The following is a 12,216-nucleotide window of genomic DNA, read 5'->3' on the forward strand; positions in this document are numbered from 1 at the left end:
ATCAACTTCATAAAGGATGGTGTCGTCATCGCTGATGCCTTGAATAATGTGGCATGCCTGGACAAGGTTGTCATTGGCGGAAAATACAAGAGCTAGTGTTGTCCCGGAGGAAGGACAGGTTGGAGTTTTTACGTGTTGGGTTAAGCCAACCTTGTTGGTGTATTCCAGCAGGGCATTGTCACAGGCGTGAGCGGGAATATCGTAGTGCAAGTCACCAGAACACCAATCAATGGCACCACAACTGAAGACGCCCCCCAAGCAAAATAGGTAAAGCCAGATCGGTTGTTACGAGTCTTGCTGAGAGTATCATCCAACAACTCCAAAGAGGAGCAACCCTGGGTGGGAGGACGGTAGTAGCTAATAAAATACAACTTGGTAGATTTTTCAAACTGCACAGAGACTGTTAAAGCCTCTGTTGTAACGTTGTCACTCGACCCTTACCGTATATAACTCGTGGTTGTTAAATTAAAGTGAAGCAATTCTTGCTCTAACAAGATAGTCTTTCAGAGACTTGACCTTCCGATAAGCAACCATTGGGGGATCTGGACATATTCGCGAGCATGGTGATGATCTCGTTATCATCAAAGTTGGCCATTGAGTTCTGATAAGAACTGTTTCGTTACAGCAAAATCGAGGAGTTTTTCTTCCACAGCAACTAACTCACCCTCAAATAAATAAATAACCCTCCGCCCGTGGGTGACGTATCCTTACGGAAGATGTCATAGGACTCTGGGAAAATTGAGTAGGTAGGGATGTCAGCGTCAAGTTTAGACTCGCATCCCAGTATGATATTTGGATGGTGCAACTCAATGTGAGAGAGAAACTCAGACCGCTTAGTTGAGCTCTTGAGTCCATTGCAGTTGAGAGGAACAGCAGTCGGTGTAGAAGAGTCCAAACTGCTAATGGCGGATTTAAAGCTTTGAATTGTGGGCGAAGCCCTGATGGAATCAGTTAAGTTTAGGGAAGAAACTGATGTGGTTCCTTTAGCCTGCCTGGCAAACGAAACCGCTGGCCATGTTTCGGTCAGTCCGCTATAAGATAGATGTTTCCACGCCAGTTCGACTATTTTGCGCGCTAACGAAAAAAAGAACGGCGCAAGAGCAATCTCGGGCCAACTCTTCCCTTTTTCTAAAATTTGTCTTCACGTGCTACATCTTGCTTCTCGTGGGAAACGCGCAAGCAGAACTCGCGGGTGGATAAATTAAGCTTGTCGGCAAAAGAGAAAAACGAAAACCTGCAAAAAGAAAATCAAACAAACAAGCAAATGGGAAAATGCAGCTTCCGTTTACATTTTAAATGAACTCACAAAGTCAAAGCGAGGGGAAGCAAGAGCAGAGCCGCTGCCAGGAAAAACACAAATCCAGGTTCATCAAATTTCAGAGATTTCGCGTACAAAGAGTTCAATATAAGAGCACCAAGGTATATGAACAGAATCTCAACTGATGCTGAGGCTGAAAACAATGAACCTGAAACAGAAAAAAAGAAGAGTTGTAACTTAAGAAGGATGCTTTAAGGAATCTAGGGATCGCTTGTGATCGTCAAGTGCTAAACCTAAACCTTTTTAACTATTCCATGATATATCTTAGCGCTGATGTTAACAAGTCGGATTTGCTAAGCTTTTTCTTCGTGTTATGTAATTTGTCCAACCATACTGATGGATTATGGAGGTAACCCCTGTGAAGGACTACAATCAAATCAAATAGTCTCTGTTTCTTCGTGTCGCTCTTGTGTAACTTTCCCACCTCCAAACCCGCTAAAACATCATGACTTCTAAAATCCGGCCACATATTCTTTAGCGCTCTTTTCTTATTACCTAGCCCGCGAACGCAGACGTATTTCCGGCGCTCGTTTCTCTCACCCGAAAAATGCGACCGCCGGAAATACGTCTGCGTTCGCGGGCTACTTATTACCTGCCTTCAAAAAATATTGTGCAGTCCACTTGCTCTACCCCTCCCTCCTTAAAACCTCTCCTTTATCACCCTTCCCTTAAGCCACACAGGGACAACCAGATACCTTGATCATCTGCACTGACAATCTCAGACATCATTGCTCTGAGAACGGGTGCTCCAGCACCACCAAGAATTCCAATCAATGGACCTAAAAAGATTTGAAGTACATGTCATTTTATTTGTCTTTTTGTATGTGACATGCGGCTATGTTTGTTTTCAACAACAACAACAAATAAATGTCAGCATAAAAATATTTTTTCGATTCCAGGAATAATGTGGTTCAGACCGAATATTTTGTCACTCTTGCCTAGTGTTCTCACCAGAAGTAATCCAAAGTTATTGCAAACTAGAGGAGTTAGATTCAAAGTTATCCAAATCAGAGTGGCATCAAACTAATGTCAGGTTGTCAACCTGGCCCGGGGTTTGTTGAAGCACGGTTAGCGATGACCAGCGTTAAATACCATGCCGGAAAACTTATAGGCTTTGATACCTCTTAAACAAGGGTTAGCTTTAACCAGGCTTCGAGCTATCAGCCCCAGGTTGCAGTGTGAACGTAAACTTTCACAGTGTGCGAGCAAATGGCGCGCGTTCAAAATAGCTCACTTTCCATATATTAAAATTCAGTCCTAAACAAAAGGTACCATCTCGAGGCTCAGGGGAATAAATATAACGATTTGTAATGAGTTTTTTCCCCTCAGAGACTCAAGATGATGCCTCTCGTTTAGGACTGAATTTTAAAATATTGAAAGTGGGCTATTTAGGGGCATGGTGACTTGTTCAAAACTAGTCACCAAGCCCGCTTGGCAACGGAAGACACAGTTTAAATGTCCAGTACCATGGCAGCAAATAAAATTACTTACTTAAGAAGACCATGAGCGGTGTAGTAGAGAATCCAAAAAATACCAGGAATCCCAGATATGACAGCATGGATATGCGCAATACATTGACCTTAGAAAGGCACATTCCAAATGCCTTAATAGTTACTACACCACCAACACCTTGCAGGGAATTCCAAAATGCCAAAAAGTATCCTACATATTTTGGAGAGAAACAAAGGGGCGAATAGAGCATAAAAAGACTCAAAACTCCAGATATACCCCTAAATGATAAGTTGACAACACCACAGCCAAGTGTCAAAACTATCAAGTTTCTCTTCCTGGCACCCACAGCCTTTGCAAAGACTCTCCAAGAAGACTTGAAGTTATCCAAACTGAAGAGCTTTGATCCTGTTTCTTCATTGGATTTGCATCTTGATTCAGGCACAAAGAAAACTGCATAAATAACTGCAAAGAATTCACATCCCAATATGAACCAATATGGAGCAGAGAATCCAAGGTTTTCAATCCAAAAACCACTTGACAGTTGGGCAGCCATGCCCCCCACAAATATGATGAACTCTAAAATGCCTGTAATTTTGGAGAAGGAAATTAAGCATTAAATTATTTATTAATTATTTTAAGAAAATTGTTTATGTAAATAGGAAAATCTGAATCTGATTTATAGATGGTGAATTAAAAAAAACATCTCAACTCCTCTGTTTTTCCTTTATCTTTATGAATTAATAATCATTGAGTTTAATAAGAATTGACAATTAATACATGTATTTGAATTTTAGTCTGTACTACTTGGAGGGTATTCATAGACTATTTTTTTAGCGTAATTTTCTACAGAAGTTGATCTTGAAAAGCAAAAGATTGTTTGTATGTAATAACACTATGTTTACCTAGTCGAAATGCAATTTGTCCCTGCTCTGTGGTGTCTGCAATGTATGACACGCAGGCAAAGAGTATAGCAGTGTAATATCCACAAAGTCCATGTATTAAAGCACCAACAAACAAACAGTAAATGGGCAACTTGGCATATATGACAATAAGAACAACACCAGCGTCGAGTGCACTGCCCACAACAGGAAGAATCAGTGCAGGGCGTCGGCCAACCTTATCTGTCCAACCTCCCATAAACAGGGTAATCACAATTGATGGAAAGGTAGAGAACATTACAGTACCCAACTGGACATATGAAGCATATGACTGAACCTGGAGTAAGATATTAAAAAGATAGTGTTAATTCTTGTGATTTTTAACTTTAATACTACATAACAGGAAGAAAGAGTGCCTTTATTGGTATTACTATTAATTATATGACTTGCACTGTGTAAAAAAAAACTTTAAATTTACACTTAGCTTGTTAGTAGAACACCAATTCTTGTTTGTCTTCTTTTTTGTAATTTAATACAAGGTGCTATGTCATGATATTCTATGGTGTTAAGGGGAAATCTTTAGTTTATCATTTTAACTCGAAAGTGGTCATATGGAATTCCTTCACTAACAAAATTATCGTTACATCTCAGTTAAAATGATTCTGAGCAAAAATGGGCTTTTTTTCAAGCGATTTGCCAAAAACTTGAAAAACGTCGGGCCGACTTTTTTCAAGATAATTTAACCAAATGCACTCCGTCTCTGAATCTTGTCCCTTTGTGTCCATCCATGATTCTCTTTCCTTTTGTGGTATTTCTTTTGTGTTGGTCAATGGTTTTACATGTAAGTGGTTATATTGCAATGTTGCAGTCTTTTTGGGCATTTTGGATGTCACGAAATTACATCATTTTGCATGACATAGCCCCTTTAATAAGTGTTACAGAATGATAAACAATATATTCATAACTTGTTTTCCTTCTCTTGATTTTTTGATTTCTCATGAGCCTAAAGTGGTTTCATTAAGTACCAAAAAGTGTTATTCACTCCAAAAAGTCAGCTACTTTTTTCCTAAATTGAAGTAAATATTTAATATAAAGACATAATTTCTTTCAAACCTAGTTGATTAAATTATTTTTAAATTAACTCATTTTGACAACAACAGCAGTCAGTTACTCTGCTCTAACAAGTCACCAAATTTTACCTTTTGACTCCCAGAAGTGCTCGGTATGTAGATTCTCTGCACAATTTCCATGAAATGTCAGTTAGATGGGTATTGAGAATGAAGATTATTATCAGCTTAAGAGGTGTGATTGTGATATAACACCAAATTCACATGACTTGGACCCAACAAAGTACTCTATGGTACTAGGTGGGAGAATGAATATTTTGATCCTGGGAACCGAAGGATTAAATTTCGTTGAAAACCCCAAGCCTAAGTCTTAACAAGAGCCTGTGTACCCTAGTCCCAGAGGATTTTCTTTCTTCTTTTTCTTCTTGGGTGAAATTTAGCCAGGAAGCAGCAACAACAAACGGCAATCAGTGAGAGACAAAAATTTCTGGTTTCAGTCCCTACAAATCTCTGACTTCCATGTCATGTTTACAGTCAAGTTTATGACTGTTGATTCTGATTGGTAGATAATTATTAACATTTATACCATTTATTTAATTTGATTTGTTGGCATGATTGAAACAACCAAGGGGAAGGTAGGGGACATTTTGTCACATTTATGGCTGATGAGTGTGTGTTAGCATGATTGTCATTTGGTGTTTTTTAGCTTTAATCATTTGTTGTCGCCTTGTCACCACTTCATGGCTCAATTTCATGTAAGAAGAAAAAGAAGGGATTCTTTAATACACCCGAACAGGGCAAAAGGTTTTGACAGCATCAACTTAACATACTTTTTTATGGCTATTACCAATTAAAATAAAAGTTACCTCAACAAGGAAGTCAAGAACACTTTTTTTAAATCCATATTGTGCACTTCATATCACTAATAATATTATTATTACCAGAAGTTTCAGTGTGAAAGGGAGTGCTGGCATGGAAACTGGGAGCAGTGACTGATATTTTTTTTTTAAACAGCTGCAAATTTTTTAAGCAAGAGGGTACCAGAAATGTGTGTGAAAGTATTGATCAGAAAGAGCGAAGAAAGGTGTGCATATCTTTAGCCTATGTGGTAGGCGTTACTATTTTATGAGCAAAGGGACAATATAATTTCAAAACAATGGTATGCCAGTTCATTCTTTGAATTTAAACTCTTCTGAAATTTCTGGCCCCTTTTCAGCAAACAAGTTACCTTGTGAGAAGTGCTGCATGTAGTTGAGTCAATTGAAATTTATTGTCATGCTTGAAAATAGACTGCGAGCAGTCTTATTTTTCTTTGACATAGTAGAGCGTGCGATTGCATGGCACGCCTCGTTTTTACCACTAATTTGCATAAAATGATAATTTCATTCGTCGTGCGTGGCTGTGAGGAAAGAAGGACGACTTTTCGTGGTCTAGCTCGAGAACTAATTTTCTCTTCGCTCAACGGTTGAAGATGGTGAAGAACAATTTGAGTGATGATCAATGACAGCCCAATGGAAAAGTACTCGACGGACTCGAAGGCTGTGAGGCGGTAAGATACGTGCACATGACGTCATCACGGGTATCAATACCCTGGATTATAGACATGATAACGACACAATCGACTGCGCATGCTTTCGATCTTACATCCCACAAATTTTGATTTTTTCGCTAATATCAAGAATAGGCTGCTGCCTCACTAAGGCTCACCAGCAATTATGTGTGATTAAAATCACATATAATTTCCCTTGTAATTTGCAGTACAGGCTCACTAAAGTGCTTTAAGAGATTTTTTAGGGAGGCCAAAGCTCTAAAATTTTGAAATCTAGGGTGCCTGGCTGCTAATTTTTGTACAAATGTAGGATGTCTTTGTCACCCAAAGGTAAAAATAATGGTATATTATGAGTCACTGGGGAACAAGGGGCACTGCTAGAGCACAGCCCTGCAGCAAACAGGATAAAATTAATATTTATTGGTCTCTACCTCCTTCTCCAGCTTCTCCATAGAATCATTCAAAGTCTTTGAACCACAACCTGACTTTTGTTCTTGAAAGCTATATGGAAAACCTCTTTCCTCACTCAGCCGAAAGTAGACATATTGCTGATAAATTGGGACATTCATCAGCAAGCCATATGAATAAAAAAATATCACTGGCTCCACAGTCAACATCTTTCGCCAAATGGAACTGCATTGCATAGTGAGTGACTGTTAGATATTGGCCTGAGAATTGAATCACAAAATTAATGAAAAATTAACATTTTTCACCTCTTCATAAAGTTAAAAGTAGTTGCTTCATTTTCAATTTATTTTACCTTAACTCTTCCCAGAAAGGTCTTTGCTTAACCCACCATTTCTTTCCCCTGTTAGGATTTGTCCCAAAGAAGATGGCAAATGGACTTTCTGTTGCATGTAACAGCATGGGCAGCCCAAGCTCACGTCATTTTATTGAATGAAAGTTAAATTGAGCATTTTTTAGGCTTTATAATCAACAGTATTTGATTTCCCATACAAAGTCTTATAACACGTTTAAATTCTCAACGGCTGTCTGTAGTGACGCAAACTTGGGCTGCCTATGGTAACAGAAACTTAAATTATTACCATGTTTAGTGATGGGACCTTAGGACCAGACTGATGCCAAGATAATAAAAGCAGTATGATGCATCATCAGATAAACTACAGTATTTTACCCTTAAAAAATTGCCCGACAATAGTATTACCAGTACCGGTAGTCAAATATCAAAAACATTTCCCTACTGCATGAAACCCGACAGTCTTGTAATCCTTTTGAATTAAGTTTTTTATTGGAGACCCACTGTTACCTGTCGAATTTGGTGCTGCACAATTTGCGAGCCATGCAAATTTTGCATTTAAGTCTACGCACCCATTTTAAATAGTGCTGATAAACTGTTATTAAGTATATAAGCACCCATTTTAAAATGGTTAGCTTTCAATAACTGTGTGATTTGCATGTTGTCTCGCCATCTTGGCTCGCATGACTCGCAGCCATGGCTCGCATGCCTCGCATGCCTTAAAAGCTCGCACATTGTCCAAATTCGTAGAATTTACCCACTTTGAGCCTCCTTAAATTGCCACTACAAAGAAAATTTTGCATGTCGTTTTTTCTTTAGATTTTGAAAATACACATACTATTAAAATAGGTATCATGCCAATTTGTATCTCAAAAATTTAATTCCCACGGGAAGTATGATTATTGTAACGTAGTTTTTTGGTTTTTGCTGTCCACCATTACTCGAACAGCAAATGAGCGTGAGCGAGGAAAAGGGTTGGGTCTAGCTGGATCGCCTGGGGTCTGACATCATACGCGCAACGCTCAAAATAAAGGTGGCTAATTTCCCATGCCATCTATGAGAGATCGCCAAGTTGCTTTTTGCTGATATTATATACATTACTCCTTGATCGACTTGTTCACTTTGTCAAACGCCATGAAGCGATGCATGTATGATGTCACAAGCCAAGTCTTGCGTGAAGACCGCTTACAAAATAATCGCAAGCTTCTCCAATGCCGTGCGCGTACTGGCGGACAGATTTTTAGCGGTTTTTGGCTGGCTATTTCCCGACTTATCTCACTTCTATCGTTCCAAATGCATTGTATTATTTTGAACATATTGACTTAATTGAAAAAAATCTGAAAAGAAAACCAAAAATTTTCATCTTAGTAGCACTTTAATCTCCAAGGGAAATATGGTAATGGTGTTTTGTCTTCAAGATATGATGAAATAAAATGATGACAGTAAAAGGGCCATGCCTTAATTCCTTACCTTAATTTTTAGTGTGCTTAATCACATGAAATGTCGAATGGGTTTGCCTGATTGTATAACTAACAGCAACACTCAACCCTAAGGTAACAATGTCAGACATCGTGAGATGCCAGGCTCAAAGATGAATCTCCTTGAGAGCCATTCAGCTCAGGCTTTTATGCAAGGCCAGAATACGGAATATGAGAGCAATCAAGCAGTTGCAGTTCACATTTTTCCTTGGATTATATACAATGTATAAGTTCGGATATTTATGATAATGATATTAGATGAAAAAAAATCTAAATTAAACAGATTTGAAAACTTTTAAGGACGGTGACTACCACTGTTAATTATTGCGCATACGTTCTGCACATCTCTAGATACTCTGGTTTCCTATTGGTGATGCTTACTAATGAAGTTGTAGTTCAAAATTTTCCTTGGATTATACATTTTCAAACTACAGTAGCTAAATATAAGTTCAATGTTGATTTTTCCTTTATTCGGATTATGATAATGATACTAGATGAAAAAAAATCTAAAGTGAACTGATTTGAAAACTTTTAAAGCAAGAAAAAAATTTACAACGTAGCTATAACACAGTCATATTCTTTACTCTCCAATCCTAACCACAAAACAAAGACAGACAGTATTCCTAGCCAATTTCTTTGATTCCCACAGAATGCTAAAATGCTCAAGAAAAATCCATCCATGCTGTGACAATATTAATTATTTTAGCAGATGCAAAAAACATTTTTAAGGAAGGTGCCTACTATTGTTATTGCGCATATGTTCTGCGCATCTCAAGACACTCAGATTTCCTATAGGCGGTGCTTATTAATACAGGAATATTCTTGCGCGGTTCAAACCTATTCGGATAAAGCAGAACTTAGCAAGTGCTCTTGGTATCCAAAAAGAAAATTGGGGGTAACCATGCATTTTTCAGAGATAATTAAGCTTCAATTTGCAAAAGAACGCCATACAGTCATTACTTTGTATTTTAATATTGTTGATTAATCATTGTTGAAAAATGTGTTGTTACCCCCAATTTTTTTTCTACTTGTTAAGATCTGCTTTCCCCGCATATTCAGTAAACCGCGCAAAAATACCTTTGAATTAGTAGGGACCGTCCTTAAAAGATTGATCATGATATCATGTCATGACATGAACCAGTTCTGTATGACGTTACGTCATCACCGCCATGTTGGTGGACGAAAACAAACGATCTCTCATTGAGCTCCTTTTATTCGTCCTGCACCTCCACCAGCAATCGCACATCACGAACAAACCAAATGATCCCTACAAACCTCACTAACTTCTGTGGCAAACAGCAATGAAGCAAGTGAATCCTGAATGAATATCCTGAACAATAAACATTGTACCGGGTTGATGATGGCCACTTTCCAAGGGGGTTTTCGGATTTAAGGTGTAGACAATGAGGTTCGCAGTCTTCCAGCAAATACAAAAAGAAAAATTCACAATTAATACAAGTGGAATATTTACCTGATATCTATTACGTTCCACGGGTTATCAGAGACCGAACACAATCACGCAGGTCGCGAGTCACGCAAAAAGCACATGACATCAAAGCTGAAACCACTCAGGTAGGGAGGTTGGGGATTTGGTGCTTAAACAACTCGCACTTGAATTCTATCTCAAAGAAAGACCTTTTTCAACTAATTCCTTTTTTTTTCCTTATCTTGAAAACAGGTTTGCAAGAGCAGCTAATTGGAATGAGCTAGGGGATCACATAGGACACACAGGGAAGATTTCGTTCACGGACATTCGTAATTATAAATTCCGGCGGCGGGAGGTCGGACGTTTCCGGTGTCCTAGCGAATTTGCATTCCCCTCCTCGCCCCCTAGATTTGGACTCCCATTCCCTAGGGGACTAAATCCGGATTTAGTCGCCTTTCACGGATTTGGACCCCCAATTACAGCTTATTGAAGTTTTTATCGGGAAAGAATTCGAGTTTGGATTAGGAAAAGTGACCGATACCGTATAGAAGCATAAATCTTTGAGAACAAGCCCAGCCCAGATCAGCTAATTTTTCAGTAAAGGTTTTTTCAAAGCATTCGCGGCGGCATTCCGTAAAGTCAGGAGTCCATGGTAAAGTCGATGCGAATTTTAATTTCTTTTGACAAAAGTTTGTCCCGCATTCTCTCACTGCTCTTGCTATTTCGGGTCCTGCTATCATCCACCGTCTTAGGGCTGCGGGACTTTCCGTTAGTACTACTGCTCCACCCTCCCCTTTAATCATCTCCTTCTCTTCTTCGTGGTTGTGGTCTAGAGTTATTTCCAAGAATATGTGCTGAGATATCTGCACAACGAACTTCCCTTGTTGGAACGCCGCGTATACTGATGGGTTCCTCTCTTTCAGGTTGACGAGATCTCTGATGTGAATGGGAAGCCATCTTGAATAGTAGACTAAGAACAAACATCCAAGGGACAATCTGGCTAAGAATATGTACATATAGGTAAAAATTACCCGCTATATTAGACCTGAAAAATTCTAGAACTAGTAGTTCAAGTTCAAGTGCAGCTGTCCAGAAAAGAAATTGGGGACGTAATTCACAATACTTTCGCAACCAAGTGGTAAAATCCTCAGGTTACCTATTTCCACTAGTACTAGCTTTGTATGCTCGACGCTGTAAGATATACAGTGCGCATGCACTCACTCATTGAGGTGCATAGCGAGATCTGAAGATGTGGGCTGCCTTCAGTATAGCATCTGCCCTTCAAAGGGTTGTGATGTCTGCCTGGACTAATGCGCTAATGCGTGGGTTGTGGTCAATGTTGTCCACACTTCCAGCAGCAAAAAGTGACTTTTTTAACTCTGAGGGACACACCCCACCGTCCTTTTCAAATTGTGCACAGACACTGTTCCCTTAATCCGCTGAGATTTTCATCGCTCGGCCGTATGAAATGGATAGTCCTAATCTGAAGAGCTTACCTACTAAAGTTTTCTTTCTGGTTTTTGCGTGGACTAGTAGTCCCAGATAGACTGGTAATGGAGGCTCTTCGGGTCATGTCTGGTTGATGTGGCATCAGACTGCGGCTTCCTGTGACGTTTTACGGCATTAAAGAGCAACAGCTGGGAAAGCATTACACCTACGTTCATACCCATCGCATCTTCCTCATTTTTCTCATTACGCCCGATCCCTCTAGTATCATGTTCACAAGCGCCAGAAGTAGGTCGGGTACTGCCGAGCGCTGACAGTTGGCATCAAATGTGCCATTAAAGCACTGCGTCTTAGCAAATACCTCTTTCCATTCAAGCATCGCAGCTTTAGCGAGGTGCATAGCCTCATTGTCATAGTCATTCCTTCGTTATATGCACAAAACTCTGGTATTTGAGCAAGGAGGCGATCCTTCAAATCTACTGTAGGTTTTCGTAATGTAATGATGGTTCCAATTACCCTTAACTTCGTCAAATCATCCACCTGAAGTGCTTACTACCACGCATCATGTCTGACTGCCCTTTACAATCGAGTCAGAAACATTAGGCTCTTCAAAGAGGAAGGAGATAATGACACTTCTCAAGTTTCTTTGCAGGCTATTGCTTTAGCGGAACTTGCCATGTATACAGAGGGATGTTGCAAGGCCAGTTGTTGTCTATAGCTATCAGATTTGGCAAAACAGTACTCGCTTTACTTCGGCAGCTCGGAGCTCATGTTTTCAGATCGCATAAAGAGCACAAGGTTGAGACAGTCACGCAGTGATGAAAGGCCAGATTCTCTGTACTCAA

General features: G+C 39.5%; 1 protein-coding gene across 4 annotated transcripts in view; it reads right to left on the reverse strand.

Moving 5' to 3' along the window:
• The window catches only part of LOC138044049 (proton-coupled folate transporter-like), a 14,590-nt gene extending 4,482 nt beyond the window's left edge, over nucleotides 1–10,108 (reverse strand). The window contains exons 1-7 of one of the 4 annotated variants that reach the window (XM_068890648.1): nucleotides 9,971–10,056; nucleotides 9,775–9,829; nucleotides 6,696–6,932; nucleotides 3,673–3,985; nucleotides 2,810–3,355; nucleotides 2,014–2,097; nucleotides 1,307–1,466 (exon numbers count right to left, since the gene is read on the reverse strand). In XM_068890648.1, the coding sequence (XP_068746749.1) occupies nucleotides 1,307–1,466; nucleotides 2,014–2,097; nucleotides 2,810–3,355; nucleotides 3,673–3,985; nucleotides 6,696–6,908 (1,316 nt within the window). In that variant the 5' untranslated portion in view covers nucleotides 6,909–6,932; nucleotides 9,775–9,829; nucleotides 9,971–10,056. Of the gene's footprint in view, nucleotides 1–1,306; nucleotides 1,467–2,013; nucleotides 2,098–2,809; nucleotides 3,356–3,672; nucleotides 3,986–6,695; nucleotides 6,933–8,491; nucleotides 9,491–9,774; nucleotides 9,945–9,970 lie in introns of those variants that run through there. The other 3 variants (XM_068890649.1, XM_068890647.1, XM_068890650.1) reach the window with 3 other exon arrangements.
• Between the last annotated feature and the right edge of the window lie 2,108 nt (nucleotides 10,109–12,216).

Source organism: Montipora capricornis, chromosome 3 (assembly GCF_036669925.1).
Source record: "Montipora capricornis isolate CH-2021 chromosome 3, ASM3666992v2, whole genome shotgun sequence".
Taxonomy (NCBI): Eukaryota; Metazoa; Cnidaria; class Anthozoa; order Scleractinia; family Acroporidae; genus Montipora; species Montipora capricornis.